Source organism: Eptesicus fuscus, chromosome 6 (assembly GCF_027574615.1).
Source record: "Eptesicus fuscus isolate TK198812 chromosome 6, DD_ASM_mEF_20220401, whole genome shotgun sequence".
Taxonomy (NCBI): domain Eukaryota; kingdom Metazoa; phylum Chordata; class Mammalia; order Chiroptera; family Vespertilionidae; genus Eptesicus; species Eptesicus fuscus.
The window spans coordinates 101,091,786-101,111,057 of record NC_072478.1 but is presented as its reverse complement, the minus strand read 5'-3'; the positions used below and the strand labels follow the sequence as shown (position 1 = coordinate 101,111,057).

At 46.0% G+C, this 19,272-nt stretch overlaps 1 protein-coding gene across 1 annotated transcript in view; it reads left to right on the top strand.

Annotated features, from left to right (window-relative positions):
- SLIT3 (slit guidance ligand 3) overlaps nt 1-19,272 on the top strand; it is a 526,414-nt gene that overhangs the window by 79,305 nt on the left and 427,837 nt on the right. Inside the window, exon 4 of the mRNA XM_008147633.3 lies at nt 14,338-14,409. Within this exon, the coding sequence (XP_008145855.2) occupies nt 14,338-14,409 (72 nt within the window). The remainder of the gene's footprint in view (nt 1-14,337; nt 14,410-19,272) is intronic.

Genomic DNA, 19,272 nt, shown 5'->3' with positions numbered 1-19,272 from the left:
AACTAGGGAAGTGGCAACAGAGTTAGGAGAGGAGAATGCTTTGGAGACATAGTCAAGAGGCAATTTTCCTAGTTAGCAATTGATTGCACATGAAGAATTTCAAGTGAAAAGGAGTGAAGCATGGAAGAGGGCATTACCCATATTAGACATGCCTGTGGGACATCTTGAGGAGACATCCAATTGGATTCTCACCAGAGCAGCCCAGGATATTCATTCTATGGCTTTAAGACAAAAGGTGAAGATGTTAGCCATTTGGGTATCTAAAGAACTTTTTTTCTGGGAAGAGGAAAGCAAGGAAAAGGCCCAGGGGAGGGTATACCTAGGTGTGTCCCAGGAGTATCAGAGAAGCTTGTGGCTGGAGCAGAGGCAGAATGTGGGAGAGTAAAAGGAGGTGAAGTTTGATGGGTAAAGGAGAAGGATGGTGAATTGATTCTGTAAGAACATATGGCCCATTGCAAGAACATTGACTTCCACTCTGAGTGTGATGGGAGCCATTGGAGGGTTCTGAGCAAAAGAAGGACTTGATTAATGTGGGTTGTTAAAGGGTCACTCTAGCTGCTAGTGGAGAATAGGATGTAGGGGGTGAGAGGAGAAGCAGGTGACGCAGTCAGGAGACTATTGCAAATCTGAACTCAACTCCTTCTCTCTATTAGTCAATTTCCTCTTCTATCTAAACAACCCCAGAATCCCAGTGCCTTACAAAAATAAATATTTATTTTCCTTGATTACAGATGATGGATTGGCTGGGTTTGGCTGATGTCCGCTGATCTCAGCTAGTCTCGGTTGGGGTTGGATCAGCCTGTAGATTGGGTTCTGGATCTTACATGAAATTTCTCTCTCTTGTTCGGCTGGTGGCTATCCATGGTATATTTTTCTCGTGGAAGATCGAAGAAGAGATGAGGTCAAGGCAAGTCACAGAAGCATATTTAAAGACTGCTTATATCACCCCACTTATCTTCTATTGGCCAAATCAAGGTACATGCCAACCTCAACATCAGTGGGTCAAGGAGATATATACACGGCCCACTTTAATAGGAGATGCTGTAGAGACATGTGGCCAAAGTTTTGGGTGTATAGTTCTGCAGCAGAGAAGGAGGGAAGAATTGGAAATAAATCAATCTACCGTGTTCTCTCTCTATTACAATTGACCTCATCCAATGCCATTAAGTTAGACCCTGTCATCTTTTTTCTTTTATCCATTCCTATCTGTGGTCCCCTTAAATTCACATACTGCCTCACAAAATGATCTCCTTCATATTCTCCCACCATCCACTCTTGTTTTTCCCCAAAAACACATCCTGCATACCCCACCTGCATTTCCTTCCTACAGGGGTACTTTCTTGATGCTGATCCTGCTAAAGAAACTTCAGTGAACAGCCCTTAAGCAATACATGGTTCCCCAAATGCCAGTAATTTCTCTACCCACATCATAGTTTGGTCAATCTGTGTTACACCTATTTTATTATTATTTAATATTTTCTTTAATTTGGCTTTATGCTAAGTAACTTTTTTTCTTAGCCTCAGCGTAAGTAGTAATACCATGAAAGTTATACATCTTTCTGAAAACATAGGAGTATATACTGATTAAAATAATCATGTGGCCCTAGCTGGTTTGGCTCAGTGGATAGAGCGTCAGCCTGTGGACTGAAGAGTCCCAGGTTCGATTCTGGTCAAGGGCACATGCTTAGGTTTCGGCTTGATTCCTAGTAGGGGACATGCAGTAGGCAGCCAATCAATGATTCTCTCTCATCATTGATGTTTCTATCTCTTTCCCTCTCCCTTCCTCTCTGAAATCAATAAAAATATTTTTTAAATAAATAAATAAATAAAAATAAACATGTGCATTTGCCCTCTGAAGTCCCCAAGGAATATGATAATTGTATTTGGGGACATACTGGCCTCCCACAAGTCCCTGCAGCTTTGTCACCTGTTTAGTCTTTATTCTCATCTCTATATATTTCCATTACTGGGAATAATAATGGTCCCCTTGCTATTTGTGTATCTCGCTTTGCTCATACTGCACTCTAAGCCTGGGAGATCCTACCCCTTTCTCTCTACCTGTCCTTACTGTCTAATCGACCCTCCATTCCTGCTTCACTTACAATCAAAGCCCATTGCCCAGTGTCCCAGCTCATGCTTCTCTCATCATTTTACATGAAGCATGAAATGGTCACCAGGTATTATTCTCTCTGCCATTTCTCTGTTTCTCATTCCCTGGCTCATTCCTCCTTTTCATTAACCATGATAATCAAATATTGCCTCCTCCGTGAAATCATAAAGACTCCTCCCACAGTTGCTGTATTTCCATCTCTCTAAGTACACGTCACATGTGCATGTGGCCATCGATGTACTTATCTTTTTCCCCCGCTAGGCTGACCATCAGCTCCTGAAGGAGAGGGTCTTGCTGGGTTGTGTGCCCCACAGCATAACACAGAATAGGAGTTTAATCATCATTGAATGTTTTAATCAATTTCAGTTAAGTAACTTGAACTTTGCTGTTTCAACAGGACTATGTGTTGTTTGAGGGCAGAGATCTTGCCTTCTCTCTTTTTCCTTCCCAACATTGTTTGCCCCATGTAGGCAAACAGTGGGCGCTTGTTAAATTTGCACTAGGATGAGTTGCTTCGGAAATCAGGAGGTGGCTAAGGTTCACAATGAAAATTGGTGCCAATTAAGGTAGTTTTGCAATTCTAAGCTCTTATCAGACCTAAGCTGATTTTGAAAACCTGACATGTCATGATTTTGATTAGAGGGCAAAAGGGGTTGTGTTTGGAGCCCTTTGCCTTTGTCCATGATTCAAAAGATGTACTTCATCTTAAATAACTAGTCCTGGCATACTACATCAGATCTACATCTGGAGATGGTGTCAAATTCTTTTCAGGGTAGAACTGGTATCATGAGTGGTGTGTGTGTGTGTGTGTGTGTGTGGTGTGTGTGTGTGTGTACATGTGCCTGCATGTAAAACAGAGAAAATGAGAGATAGCAGTCCAGATGCCAACACACCTGGAATCTATTTGTGAGGATCACTGGTTCAGTCCACAGCTTGGGCCATTCATTTATTTCTCGCTAAGTGAACATCTGGGGTTCAGTTTGAGATGCCAACAGGTTTGGATGGGATCTCAAAGCTGTGGTGGGGATGGAGGTCTGCTCGCCCAAAGTGGGAGCGAGAGAGGTGAGCAGAGGCTGTTAAACTATTCTGCAGACTTCAGTTCAAATGTCATAGCCAGAGGGTTGAGAAATTCTTCCCATGCTGGAAAAGCATTCAAAACCAGGAATTAACCAAGGGAGACTCAATCAGATCAAAATGCAAGTACAATCTGAAAAGTGCTCCTTTGCTTGTTCCCTGTGTTCCTTTTCCACTCCATTCTAAGGATATCCAGGTTTGCTTCCTTTTCGAGGAAAAAAAAAAATAAGAAGAAAAAACTTGGACTTGAACCAGGAAGGAAATGCTATGAGAAAGTAAAATTCTAATTAGTTCTAGATGAGAATTGGTCACAGATAATTAGTCTACATTCCTTGGCTCATGCCTGAGAAGGCTTAAAAGATCTTTTGTTGCTAGATATGTAGACATATATCTAGATACCTAGATAAACACCCGGAGAAGCGCGCCATCATTAACAGAGCTTGCTGAGTGCAAGTGTTTAGAACAGAAATGAAAGGGGAATTTGTCATTCACAGGCTAGGAATGTTTGAATCTTTTTGCTGTCAGGACTTTTTCTTTCTTCTTTTTTACTTTGAACTTTCTCAAAACAAAAGGAAAGGCCAGTGGGTTCAAACAGGATCATTTTAAACAGTACACTTCCAGGAACGTTGTGCTGAGTCACACCTGCCCTCCATGACATCTACCAGCTAGAGGATTTCTCCTTCAATTTGCATCTGTCACTTTCCTACCTGTGGGGTCAGAAGGTTAGAGACTCAGATGAGGGGCCTAGAGAACATGGCAAGTCTGTGGTGGGCTGTGCGCATGCCTTCCACTCCAGAACCAGCTTTGGTGCACTGCTTGGGGGACTGTAAGTGTGAAAAATCCAGTTGCCTACAGTATTTTTCTCTTAATTCCTAGCAGAAGTGATTGGACATTAACCATAGGCTGCTCAAGGCATGCTCTGTGTCTGCATGGACTGGGCTTTTGTGGAACAATACTAACTTATAAGGAATTCTCAATCCTCTCCCTCCCCCAACTTAGCTCTCCTGTGTTGGTTCCCAGGCAGCACAGACATGAAAGAGTTAGCCTTTGGGGGCATCCTTTTATCACCCCCCCCATGTTGCTGATATGGAAACCTCATTCTAATGCCCCGTGTGGTATAGGGACCTCACCCTCTCTCTGTCTTCCTTCAGTTTAGAAGCTGTCCCTGCATTCCCCTCATTTCCTGTACAAGTCAGCTGGTGTGTGCCTCGTGCCCCATACTCTCAGGACCTCTATCAAGCACTGTGGCAGCGTGTTTAATCCTGACTGTTGCCATTGCATCCCTCCAGTAACCCGATTGCAATACTCTGGGTCGTCCCTGGCTTTAATGGCCAGAAGTGAAGCAGCCAGCACCTTGGTGCTTGGACAGCATTGCACAGCAACTTATATAGACTAAGCTTTTCACCAAGTTTACCATCTTCACCTCATTTGTTGCTTAGTAATTCTATGGGATAGGTGAAGTAGGTATTCACTTCTGCTCAGTAATTCTATGGGATAGGTGAAGTAGGTATTCACTTCTTTATTCATTCAACCAACCAACCAGCAAATATCGATTGAGCACATTCTAGATACTAGAAACTATTCTAAGCTCTCAGTTGCAGTGAACAAAACAAACAAAAATCCCTCTTCTCACAGTACTTCACATTTGAATGGATGTTCTAGTAGGTGTCATTATTCCTGTTTTTCACACAAAGAAACCACGAAGAAACCAAAACATGGAGAGGTTAAACCTTAAGGACACAGCTCATGTAGAGCTCATGTAGAATCCAAGTATCCTATCCAACTCTCAGAATAAGGAGAACAGAATAGAGATCTTAGGGATCAGCTCACCCAACCCACTTATTCTTTTTTATTTCCATAGGAACCAAAGGCTCAGAGAGGTGCTTTGTTTTACACATAGCCCAGCCCCAGTCCACCTCATTACCTCTGTTTTCGTCTGTTCTGGGTTCTTTAACAAAATACCAGAGTTGGTAGCTTATAAACAACAGAAATTTATTTTTCACCCGTTGGGAAATCCAAGACCAGGAAAAAGGGGCAAGTGAGCTCTCTGGAGCCTATTTTATAAAGGCACTGTTCATGAGAGTTTTGCTCTCATGTCCTAATCAGCTCCCCATGGTCCCACCTTTTACTACCATCACTTGGTGGTTAGGATTTCAATATACCTGGTACAACTTTAGGGGGACACGGACATTCAGACCATAGCAATCTCCCTTACTTTCTTTTTTAAAATATATTTTTACTGATGTCAGAGAGGAAAGGAGAGGGAGAGAGAGAGAGAAACATCAATGATGAGAGAGAATCATTGATTAGCTGCCTCCTGCACGTCCTCTACTGGGGATTGAGCCCGAAACCCGGGCATGTGCCCTAACCAGGAATTGAACCATGACCTCTTGGTTCATAGGTTGATGCTCAACCACTGAGCCATGCTGGCTGGGCCTCCCTTACTTTCTTAACCAACATAGATTCCATGGCCCTTTTTCACAAATACTACATTCCCTCAACTTCCTTGTCCCTATCTTCCTCCATCATGCTTAACTGGAGAAGCCCTAATCCTGGTGCATTCAATCATGGGTTGTTTGCACCCTGTCACCAAGGCAACCTTGATGTGGCTGGAGAATAAACACATACTTATGTGGACGAATCTCACGATCACTACCTTCAAATGTGACTTGGTGCCTCCTGCCAGCCCTCCAGCCTTTCCAGTTAGTTTTCTCTCCTCCTCTTTCCAAGACAACTATTTTTCACTTTCTCTCCACAATCATCAAACACCTCATTCACCGCCCTCAGTCTCTCCTGAGGATCTTGCTTCCTTTCTCACTGAGACAGTAGAAGTGGTCAGAAGAGACTTCCACAGACCCCCACAAACACATCTGCCACACACTGTCCCCTAGCCTCTACCTCTCCTGCTGTTCCCACAGATGATCTGTCTTTGGCCTTCTCAGAGGTCATTGCCATTCCTGTGCACTGGAATTTCCCGTCACCTATTCATGAGCCTCACTCTAAATGTTTTCCTGTTTTCCGGATCCCTCTTTTCAGCATATCAGCATGTTGCAATTTCCCTTATCTTAAAAAAGAAAAACAACAGAGCCTTTTTTGACCCCATATTCCCTGCTGGCTATCAACAAAACCCTTCAAAATTATTATTTTCCCTTGATCTTCTCCTCCCACTCTTCCTTGCACCACTCCATTTAATAGCTCAGGTCTACCTCTGTACGAGGCTACTCTTCCCGGGTCATAAATGAACTCCACATTGCTAGATCCAGTGCCATCCTCATCACAGCATTCAATAACCAACCACTCCCTTTCCCCTCGGGGCCTTTCTCACTTGACTCCCATACCTCTACTCTCTCTTGCTTCTCCTCCTACCATACTGACAACTGCTTCCTCCAACCTCTAGTCTCTAGTGCAGCCCAGGACTCAGTCCTTATTCCTCTTCCCTTCTTTTTTTCATCTCCCATGATGTCCACATCCAGGTTCGTAAATACCATCTACATCTCTATCTTGGTCATATCCCTGAAGTCCAGATTTGCCTATCCAATTGTCTATGAGGTCTCTACTTTTGGGTGTTTAGAGGCATATCAAATATAACGTGTCCCCGGAAACCTGCTCTACCCACAGTCCTCCTCCATCTCCAGTGACAATCATTCCAAAGTTTCATTCCTAAGCAGCATCAACTCTTAATACCCCTCTTTCTCATACCTCACCTCCAGTCCATCATCAAATCCCATAAGCTCTACCTTCAAAATACGTTCATCTTAACACCTCTGCAGCTGCCACCCTGGCAGTAGGATAAAGAGAATTCCCAGAGAAGGGAGGAGTATGTGCACAACCCTGAGGCAGAGAGAGATGCAAGATGAGGTTACCTCAGAAAAGGTCCAGGAAAGACAGAGGCCTGACTCTTGAGTCTGGGCAGCTGCCTGCCCTGTTGGCCCCATTATAAAATGTGGGGTGAAGAGATCACATGGGGATCTGAGCTTTGCCACAGCCAAGTGGTCGGCTGTCTGGAATGCATCTGGCCAGCTCTGAAGGACGCGCATGACTCTGTTAAGTTGCATGTGCATTATGTTTGCCGTGCATGTTGCGTGTGTCTGTGCATTCACACACATGCATAAAAATGTGTTTTCTCCCACGGTAGACATGTTTTCCTGAAGTCTGAGCTCTCGGTGTACTAATGTAGTTCCATGTACAATCCAATGGGGGATCCCTAGAGACCCCTGCTCAGACTTTAGTCCTAGATAAATTAGCCTGTTGGTCACAGCCCCTGGGGTTCCTACGTTGTTTTAGGAAAAAATGACTTAGGGCTTGTGTCCTGGAACAAGAGGACACGCAGGGCCCTTGACTCATTCCCTACAAAGCCAGTAGCGTCCTGCTGCAGCTGCCCAGACAGGACCCCTGCCCCTCTTCCCCACACCCCCTGCTCTCCTCCTAGAAATCAAGGTCTTCTGGATCATGTTTGGGCATAGAGCAGCAGCTGGGACAGGGGTCAGAGGCAAGGCAGGCTTGGGCCACTGGTCTGCTCTGCATTCCCCTTAACAACCGTGTAATTGGAGGAAAATTGGTCCAATGTGAGGTGCGGGAAAGTTCAAAAGGGTTGTTTAGAGGTCTTTGTGTTTGTTTTCTTTTCATGCCTGATCCTGTGTTGGATCCCAGCGAAGTGAGATCCCTGGCAAGCCCCGGAGCTCTCTAGAACTATGTATATACAGCTAGGAACAAAGTCACCTGCAGGGGCTGGCTGGGACTGAGAATACCCTTGGTGAAGTTTTGCATGGACAGACCCTTTAGGTTGGAGAGGTAAATGTTCTTAAGAGAGGGTTCAGGATTCCTCCTCCTGCCCTGGGGACAGTGATTTCCAGGGGCTTTCAGAGCCTTCTTCTGAAACCATTAAATGGGCTTTGGATAGTAAGGAGAAGGGGCACAGATTCAGTTTTCTAGTCTGCTTTAACTCAGTTTCTTCAGCTATAAAATGGGCAAATATTTGTCGTTGCTTGTCTTTCTCCTAGAATTGAAGCGAGGCCTCCCAGTCAACCAGGTTAAGGAAGAAGAATGATGAAGATGTTCAAAGCACATATTTTGGTGTCAGAGAGAGCTCTATCTAAACCTTATCTATTAGCTGTGTGACTTCAGACAAGTTTCATACCTTCTCTGTGCCTTACGTACATAATGTAAAATAATGACAATAACAATCTTTACTTCAAGAGTCTCTTTAGGGTAAATTGAGATAATGTATAAAGCATCTCACACAGCACTTAGCACATCATATGTGCCCTATATTGACAGAAAAACAGACGAAAGGAAGAAACAAAAAGATCAAAATTATTGCTTTGATGCTAAAGCAAGTAGGTTATTATGATAGTTCACACCAAATATTCAAGTGTCCCTGTGGATTTCCCATCTTCCTTTGCAGTTAGGCTTGGCCATGTGAATAGTTCTAGCCAATACACAGAGAGCAGAAGTGACATGCATCACTACTAGGTCATGGAAGTTAAGAGCTGGTGTGGCTTCTTCCTCCATCTCTTCCTCAGGCACTTTGGCCTTGGAGATCACAAGTTCTCTACAGCATCTTACCAGATGGAGCGAGTGTTTTATGTGAGTGTAGAATCTGTGTTAACCTGATGGAGATTTTGGAGTTCATTTGTTACTGCCAATAGTCTTGCTGACCAGCACAGTCATCTATGAAGGAGGAATAAATCTCCAGTATTTCTGACCTCCTGGAGCATCTAGGGATGATGATGATGATGATGATGATGATGATGATGATGATGATGATGATGATAGCAGCTGCAACAGCTACCATTTATTGAGTCTTTGAGAAACACAAAAAGCTCATTGCAGAGGTTAAACCATTCAGCCCTGTCAGGTATCTAATGAGATACTGTTTTGCTATTACATAATAATTGTGTTTCTAAAATAAACTTTAACTTATTTTTAAAAAGGATTCTCTTAAACAACTTCAATGAGGAAAAAACTGCATAGGGGCAGGAGTTTTAGACCATGACATCAAAGTTATTTCTCCTACAGAAATGTCAAAAATAAAGGTTTTTAATTGCTATTAGGACATTTTTAAGTTACTAATTAAAAATAACAGATTTTTAGAATTGGCATAAGCCAACCTAAATGTCATGGAGCAAATGCTGAATTCCGTGAAAGACAAGACTTAACTTGTTCCCAAACCATCAAAATAAATTGTGGCTTGGTGCTATTAAAAAGAAACCCCATTAGATCTCAATAAAACTACTATCAAAAAATAAAAATAAAAATTTAAAAAGGAAATCCTAACGGCACAGAAGAGCCAGTCACCCAACTAAAGTGGTCATGGGTGTGGCGGCACATAGGCGTTCTTCTCACACATGTGGGGACTGTTTCCGAGGCCCACAGTGGTGAAAACCAACAAGCATCACAAATCAGGTTTCTTACTAGACTGATCAGGTTACATCCCATTTGCATTATGAAAATTTTCATAGCAAGAGAATAACCTGATTTTGATTTGTCTGACTGGTGTGGAAACCAAGAAAATATGAGGCTGTCAGGTGCTAAGGCAAGCAACTGTGGAAACAGCCCCAAATTAGGGTTCTCTGCTCACAGAGTTCCCCAGATGTGACAACTGTACATCCTCACGGATGATGGCACCACCTCTGAGCTGGGATTTGAGGCCTCTGCAGTTTGGTTCTGCCTTTGTCCTGGACCCTACCATCATCCCTGGGCTTTCCCATCTGGAGTCCCAGCTCACAGGAAGCCTGGGGCCTCTTCATTCCCCCATGTGGGGGTTGGGGGGAGGGCAGAGTTTCTACTCTGAATAACAAAGTCAACTTGGCCCTCGTTGCTTAGACGGGTTGGTGTTTCTGAAAGTACCAGTAGACCAGGAAGTCATTCAGGCTGCCTAGGAGAGTTCCTAGCGAAGAAGACCCAATTGATTTCATTACTAAAGCAAACAATTCTGGTGACTTTGGGGCATCAGCACACTTTGACTTTCTCTTTCCCTCAGGCCCTAGAGAAAAGGAAGGGATTTGCCGTGTTGTGGTGCTTGGCCTGCTGCTGACATACCATGTCTCTTTCTATTCTGGAAGCCTCTCACCCTGCCCTAACCTAGTGAGGAGAAGCATTGAGCCCTGTCCTCTTCATACCTGGCCTTTCAGTAAGGCCGATGAGTCTGGAAGCCCGTTCTCTAAGAAGATTCTGGAGGTTGCAGACAGACTCAAGCACGTGGGCCCTGTGGGAGTCCTATGCATCTCCAAGCAGGTGGCTCCCCTCACCTAGCCCAGGAAGGGTATTGACTCTTCAGGCTCCCTTCTACTTTATGATTTATTCATGACATTCAGTGGGTCCTTATTGAAGCAAGGCCCCTTTGCTTGGCGAGGGCTGTGTCAGTTGAAGTTGGGACACCAAGCAGATTGTAGACGTATTTCCCACTCTCAAGGACCTTAAGAACATAATGGGAAGATGAGACCCACAATTGGGTCATAAATTGAGACAGTGTATAGGGTTAACTCAAATATCATCATTATCCATAGTAGTTAAGAGCACAGATTTAGTATCAGGTGTCTGGGTTCAAATCCCATCACCACCATTTCAGTCAAGTTTGACTTTGGGCAAGTACCTTAACCTTCTTAGGCCTCTGTTTCCTGATTATGGGGTGACTAAGAGTACTAGCTCAGAGTGTTTCTGTGGGGAATTAATTAAGGTGGTAAAGTGAATAAAAATGCCTGGCTCATGGTCTTAGTGTTATTACTAGCTACTGCTATTAGTTGTCAGAACATATTTGAGAGACTCCTGTGACATAAAAATCTTGACTCTTCTGCATGGTAGTCCTCCCTTCTCTGTTTCTTTCAGCAGGGATAGGTAATTTCAATTGATCAGTTTACCCAAGCAGAAGCCCCAGGGGTCACTTTTAGCACCTCCAGTTCTGTAACTCCCTCAACCCTCATGTGCATTCTGTCACAAAACCCTGTTGATTATGCATCATGTATATCTCCTGAACTCCAATACCACTCTCATCCTAACCAGGTCCTCACACAGCCACAGTGATTACTCAAGAGCTCTCTTGACTGGTCTCCTTGCTTCCACTTTCACCCTCTTTCAAAACAGGCTTACTGCTACGCAAGAGAACTTTCTAAAATCCAAACCAGATTGTCATTCCCTTGCTCACCCCTTTTCTATGGCTCTCAGTAAACAGCCAAGCCCAGATCCTTTGTCATGACCCACAGGTGCCCTCGTGATGTGACCATTGTCTAGCTCTACAGCTGCATCCCTGTGTTTCTCAAGTCACCTGCTATTCCAGTAATGCGGGCCTGCTCCCCGAATGCTCCTCAGTCTCCTAGCCCTCCATGCCATGCACATACTGCCCTTGAGGTCTAGAACCTTCTTTCTTTCCTCCTGAAGAGTCACAATCATGCTTCATAAGTAAACTCTAAACCACTATCTTCGAGAAGCCTTCCTTCACTCAGGTCTGGGTTAGCCGCCCTTCCTCTGTGCTCCCACAATAACTTTCCCAACAGGATCATGGTGTAACTTCTTGTTTTCATGTCTGTCTTCTCCACTGCCATCTGACATTCTTATTCATCTGCATTTTATTCATGCAGATGTTGGAAGGGGCTAAATTATATTACTCTTATACATTTATATTGAAAAATGACTGCAGAGATGGATGGATATTAGATGGATAGATAAATGAATGGTTGGATAAGTGGGTGGGTGAGTGGATGTATGGATGGATGGACAGATAGCAGCTGGTTAAATGGATAAATTAATGGTTGGATGGTTGAATAGATAAATAAGTGAATGAATTCAACAAACCTAATTAGTGGCATAAACCTCTAATTAGATCTTACACCCAGGCACCTCCAGGAAGGTCATCAGCAGTACTGCAAACACAAGGCTTTGTTTATTGAAGCTTCCCAGTTCAGGCTGAAAAGCAGTGACCTTGCAACTAGCAGCCAGTGGGTTTTTGACGTTGGTGCTCCCCATTGTTCCAGCAAGAAAGCTGAGGAAGATGGGCTTTATCCCATCACTGACCTGGCCTGTGGCCCCTCTCCTGACCTCCTGAGGTCTGTCCTTATACCGGTCCCCTTCAGTTCTCTCCTCCATCCAGGCATCATGAGTTTATTTCCAGCTTGAACTACGGCAGGAGAAGTCCACCTCTGGGCCCAGGGTGACAGAGGAGTCGATGGCTTGAGTGGTGATGGAAGGCGCCATGGCCAAAAGCCACTGTTGGCAGCCCAGTGATCACCTGTCCCTCTCGGGAGAAAGGCATTCTCCATTCTGTTCAGTTCCCTGTTCAGGAGCTGTTCTTAGAGCAGCCACGCGAGAAGTGTACCTTAGACAGCTGGGAGCCTTCATCAGCTCTTCAAGGAAGACCTTTCAGGCCAGCTCGGTTCACTGAGTAAATATGACTTACTTCTCGAATTAACTACAAATGAAAAGGGGTGTGGAACTCTTTATGATATGGAGAACCTGCATGCGGCCCGCCCACACCGAAGTGGAAAGACCCTGAGGCTCTGGGGAGAAGAGCCCAGCCCAGCCCGTCCGCCCTGCCACCCTGGACTCCTCATTCAGGGTTTACGAAGAGGCAGGCAGAGCACAAATGGCTAAATTTGGTTGTGTTTTTATTTTTGTCCAGCCACAAATACCGGCAAAGAACTGAAAATGATTCCTTCCCTTCCTAGAGCCAAGCTGGTTTTATTTTTAGCTTCAACTCTGGTTTTGAGCTTTTAGCACACAGGCAGCAGTGGGCTGGATTTTAGGATTTTTGCCTAGACTGGCGTTTTGGTTGCCTGAGTGTAACTCTCACCAGGCTTCGTGTGGCTGTAACAATAGAGGGTGGTTTCAGAGGAAGCCACACAGAGACCCAATTCTGGCCTTAGGGACCTCCCTGCGAGAGAGTCCTGTTCAGGGAGGGAAATGCACTCAGGGTGGATGGATGCCCAGGCTGGGATGGAAGAGGTGGCAACCCTGGATAAATGGCGGGGCGGGGAGCGGGGGGGGGGGGGGGGAGAACAAAAAGGAAAGGGGAAGACAGCTGTGTTTGCTAAGTGGTTCAGAACCAGGGCGCTGGAGGCAGACCACCTTGTCCAAATCCCGCCTCCACCACTGCTGAGCACTGGCCTTCTGGAATGTGCTCAGCTTCTCTAGGCCTCAGATCTTATCAATGAGATGCGGATAATAATGACGCCTACTTCTGAGCTCTGCTGCCCATGATCCTGCACATCCAGCATGCAGCGTAGCATCTGACATGCAGTTAGGACTCCATAAGCCCCATTTTGATTGCTAATGCCTGCTAGCCACTATGTATACACTGTGTCATTAAGACTTTCTACAACCTTGCCCTGATCAGTGTGGTTCAGTTGATTGTCATTCCACATAGTGAGAGGTCGCAGGTTCAATTCCCAGTAGGGGCACATGCCCAGGTTGTGGGCTCAATCCCCTGGTAAGAGCCTTTATGGTGTGACAGCTTGAGGGCGTGATGACCATTTGCATATTAGCTCTTTATTATATAGGATTTGTTTGTTTGTTTGTTTGTTTGTTTATGGAGGAAGATGCCCACAAAGGCAAAAGTGCCCAGGGTCCCACAAAAGTCAAATGCAGCCCTGCCTTGCTCTGGTCCAAAGAGCCAGGCTGGCAGGGATTCCCTTGGGCCCCTGAATCCATGATGATCTTCCTCACCCTCTTCACTGTTCCTATAGCAACTGCATTCTATCCCTCCCCCCTCACCACTTAGGATCTGGAATATTTTCTGTTATGTTATTTCTTTTTAGGGACCCATTTCACACGCCAGTTCCGTCACTTGGCTATAGCTATCTGGAGCATGTGGTGAGAAAAATTCAAGAGGCTTGTCTGGGGTCCGTGGGAAAGAATGTTGTGATCCATTAGTGGTGTCTCTCCTAAGCTTGTGATGGGGAGGGGCAGGACGCATGCTCTGTCCTTGCTTACCAAGGACCTTTGCCTTATATCTCCAACTTGATTGACCACAAGCTCCGCAAGGTGGAGTTTGCCTTACACATGCTGAGCATCCCACATCCACTGATCTAGAAAGTCTCCTAATACCTATTGATTGATTGATTGATTGATTGATTGATTGATTGAAGTAATGTCTGTGAATAACACATTTGATCCAATTTAATGCCCCCTTGATATGCTTTCATTCTTTTTTTCCTCTTTAGGCGTCTGAACAAGAATAAGCTCCAAGTCCTTCCAGAACTGCTTTTCCAGAGCACACCGAAGCTCACCAGACTGTGAGTAGAGTGGAACTGTGTTCTCTTGCCTGGCTTTGGTTATGTGGAGAATGTGGCTGCCTTCATGTGTGGAGCCCCAGGCTGCGCGGAACTTGGTGATTAGGCCTCACTGAGGGAGACTTGGAGCAGAGTATCTGTGTGCTGTGCCCACAGTCCCCTCCAGGCCCGATTTCCTTGCCCCCTTCCTTCAGAGGTTGGTGGCCTATGTGGTCAGTGGGGGCAGGCAGCAGTGGTAGTGTCCCAAGGGGCATGGGTTTGGACTAAGCATTTCAATGTCACCACCTTGCTGGTTAGACCAATCCTGCCTGCTGCCTGCTGCCTGCTTCCCACCATTGCCAGTCGGAGGGCCGGGCCCTGGGTCTGGAGGCCTGTGATTTTCTGGGAAAAGAAACACCTTGAGTTTTGCTTTGTCTTCTGGAATGGTCCAGGATATCCTGAGGAGGGAAGAGTTGGAGATGCCTCTGTGCATTTGTTCAGTGTGAGTTTGGAAGCTCAGGAGCCAGAGATACACATCAAGAAGGGGATTGTGATTCACGTGCAGTGGGTGTGAGGCAGGTGCTAATTACTGGCAGTGAACAGCCCCATGGCTTTGAGCTGAAAGTTCTGCTGGCATTGACTAGGGCATGTTATGGGGTGAACCGGGTTGCCCAGGGCTTGCCTGTCTGAATGGAGCTGCGCCATGTCTGGCTGCTTAGCAGGCAGGCAGTGAAATTTACAGCCTGGCCGGGGAGACTCTAACTTTACTGGGGAGGTGCCAGAGTGGTGGCCACCATTCCCATTTGCAATGGCTGTGTGTTTAATACCTACTTGTGCAGTCAAACAATGCATATAGTTTCCGGGATAAATTGGGAAATACGAAACACATGTTGGTGTGTGCACTTAAGAATGAGTTCTGAGTTAGGAATCTCTATCTCTATCTCTATCTACATGTTACGCACAGCAAGACTATATACATAAATGTATTTTAAAGGGCTCTTTGTTGGGACAAGAACAAGCTTTGGCTGGTGTGGTATCTCCTGCTGTGTATTCCATTTCCCTCGCTCAGTCCACTTGGCCGACTTTGCTAAATGTGGGGCAGGTTATGCCTCTCTTTCTACTCTTCAACTCCGCATCCACTTTTATGGGCGTGAGGGTGGACCAAGTGCAATGTGTGTCTAGCAGGACTGAATAAGCAATACCAAGTGGACACACAGCAAAATCACCCTGATTTTGAATTTCCTCTCCTCGGCGTAGTTCTTCCCTGAAAGGCTCCCCTGATAGCCATCTCTCCACCCAGCACCGCATCGTGCCTTATCCACCTGCCCTAGCTAAATAGTGCGGACTATCAGCCACTCAGCTGTGATCTCAGCATCACTTTCTAGGTATACAGAGGTGCTTGGGGCTGGGGCTGCTGGGAGGCTTTGAGCGAGTGGGACCTGAGTGTTCTAGTAACTGCAGGATGTCGGGGCTGGTATCTTGCTCACGGGACCTGTAATCTCCACACCGTCAGGTGATGCCCATATTGTGCAGGGCTGGTCTTGATCCGGGCAGAGGAGGCATTCTGGGCGATGATAACTTGTTTCTGAGCTCCTGGGGGCCACACCCCGGCAGGCAGCAAGGGGTGTGGGACAGCCCAGGGTACTGTCCTAACTGCCACTTTCTGAGAGAGGTTGGGAGAGTCACTTTCCCTTCTGTGTCTAAGTATGCTCATCAGGAAAAAGGAGACACACCCTCCTCTTCTACCTACCTCACCAGGAGCTGTAAGTATCCAACGAAGTAATGGTGTGTGTGTGTGTGTGTGTGTGTGTTTTCTAGGGTTAAAGTGCTGTCTGAGTATAATCACCAAGATAACTATTGTTCCTCCTACAACTCCCATTTTCCCAGCCTCGGTTTCTGACCTTGTTTCTCGGGGAGCCGTGAAGAAACTAGAGGTTGCTATGAACACTGACAGACATTGCCCTGAGCTTTTTCTTCAAGCCAGAGAGCCGCCCCAGGAAGGCAGGGATGATGTCTGACTCACTTCGGTATCCATCCTGCTCCAGATCCCGACCAGGCCGAGAGTGGCACTCCTGAATGGGGGGTGGACAGATGAGTGGTACAGGCCGAAGGCTATAAACGGTGCTCTCAGGGAGCTCTGGTGCTTTTAGCTGCCATTCACTCCCGCACTCACTCATGTATTCAGTAGGCTTGTCTCGGTGCTTGTTCCAGCCTGACATCGGCCGTGGGTATTGAACTGGGGACATGAAGGATGCCCAGTTCTCTGTGCCCGTCATGACACATTCTGAATGGCTGCCAGAAAGCTAAGAGCTAAATAAATTATTTTTCATTGAAGCAGCTATATTAACCTGGGTTTGGGCTATAATCAGCAATCCCGTTTTCTCTCTGGGCTTGATCTTTGATTTTTCTTAATGGCCCTATTGTGTCTTTGTCTTATTTTGTCAGCCACTCCAGGGCCTTTTTGGAAGTAAGCAGGGTACAAATTATAAATCAATAAATGTGCAATCATGAGTGCGGATACATATGCCACTGGCTCTGTTTTAAAAGAGCACTGCCTCTCAATAGCCATTTTCGGGGGATGCTAAACGTGGGTACTGTGTGGCTGTCCCTTCTGTGTGCATGTGAGATGTGACGCAATCCGGACGCACCCTTTCTTATTAGATCTATAGACAAAAACTGCTTTCAATGTTTTAAAAAAAAACTTTTGGAAAGGCTATGGACATGTAATTAAACATGTTTTGAGTGTTGATAGTAAAGAGAAATAATCTCTATTGAGAACCTTTGCTATTATAACAGTAATACTAACTAGTAAGTGACAGAAATGCGACTAAAGTTAGTCTAACCCACGGAGGAAATATATTAGTTCATATGCCTGAGGAGTCCACTGGTAGTTGCGGGGGTGTCAGGGGGGCTTTAGGAACAACTGGACCCAGGGGCTCGTTGATGTCATTGGACTTCACCTCCCTCTCCCCATCCCTTGGAACAGCACACATGATGGCAGCCCAAAGCAGAAGACTCCGAGGGGCCTCACCTATGCCTGGGGTGGGGAGGGTGCCCGGGGGGAGTAGTCCTGCAGATTGCTTAACTTGGTCACATGTCCATGTTGCAATGAGGTGCTGTGCTCTGGGTGAAGATGTCTGGGTCACCTTGTTTGGGGAGGAGAGTGTGCAGGGCCTGGGAATAGGTTTCTTGGAGGAAGGAATGATTCTGTTACAGAAGACAGGGGTAGGGATGCACACTGGAAATCAACAGACACCTACAAGTTTGCTGAATATCTACTCTGTGCGGTTCCCCAGGCTTCAGTTGAGGGCTCCGGCCCCTCACTACAACTCTTCACGATAATAATCGCAGCAAGCACATGGAATGCCAGGGGCTGCTCTGAGCACTTTACAGCTCACTCATCTGAGACTCCTAACAACCCTGTAGGGTCGGTACTATGATTATTACCATTTCATAGATGTGAAACTCATGCTCAAGAGGTTAAAGAAATTGCCCAATATCATACAACTCCTTAGTGACAGAACCAGGAATCAAATCTAGGTAATCTGACCCCGACTCTGTGCTTTTCTCGACTAGAATCAGCTCCTGCCTCCATACTCCCATTTCATAGATGAGAAAACTAGAGCTCAGAGTTTAAATTACTTTCCCATATAGCCCATATTTCTAAGAATCAGTGCTACACTGGGCACTCTGCCTCAATGCCGAGACTTAACATTCACACCAGTCCTGCAAAGAGAATCATTATTAAATCTATTTCCAAAGCTCATATTCCTATATTCCCTAAATTGCTACAACCAGATACAATGGAATGAGGACTTGAATGAGTGCCTGTGTCGCTGCAAAGCCCTTCAGTCTTCCACTGGGCCACACTGCCATGCTGACCACCGTGGAGAGCCAAAGTTAGGCTACAAAGGATTGATAATGGGTGGAACTGTCATAAATCCCAGGCCCTCTGAGAGGCCTTGGCTGGCTTCCCCTCCCCAACACAGCGCCACCTGATCCGTTGACTCCTGTGTATATTAGTGCATCTCTGGCCATGGAATGAGAGAGCATGGGATTGCCCTGGGATTCAGGTAACACTGCATGACCAGCAGGGTCTTGGTCCTGCCTCAGGCACTCATTAGCTCCCTCCCATCCTGATTTAGATCATAATGTTCTCAAGTGTGGGGACTGTGCTTCTGCCCTTGCAGGTTCGCTACCGGCTCCTGACCAAGAGCTGAGCATAAGAGAGGGCAGTAAAGTGAAAGGGTTAAGGGGCTGCCAATTATGTGCTGCGAGACTGGGCAAGTTCCCTAACCTCTCTGGGTCTCGGGTCCCTCATCAGTGAAACAGACAATCATAGAAGCTACTCTTCTGTGTTGCGGTGAGGATGAGTGGAAATAACCATGCACAGTCTTTGCCAGAGCTTGTAGCACATAGCGAGTGCTTAGGGAGAGATGACTGCGGTTAACTTTCGCTAGCTGGCTGATGGAGCAGTGCGTATGCTGGGGCTTTGGCGTCTGTGCTTTCAACGTTTCAGCACCTGGCAAAGAATTCAAGCTCCCAAACAGAAGAGGGTTGAGGGAAGCACTGCACTTGGGGTGGGGAAGTTCCTGGTCCTCATGGCGGCTCTGCCTCCCACAGCTGTGTGGCCTCAGGCATGTTACTTCACCTCTCTGGGCCTCCGTGGTCTCATCTAGAGAGGACGGGCTGGAGCGTGATCTATTACATGGGCTATCGGTTATTAATTGTTTTGTGCATCCCCTTCCAGCTTTCTTTGTCACCTGCACATGAAAGAGGAAGGGAAGGATTGCTGGCTATTTGGAGGTTAAGCAGTTAACGTTGCTAGAAATACTTTAGCAGGAGCAGAAGACAAGGTGAAAACAGCGATTAAGCCCTTCTGCATCT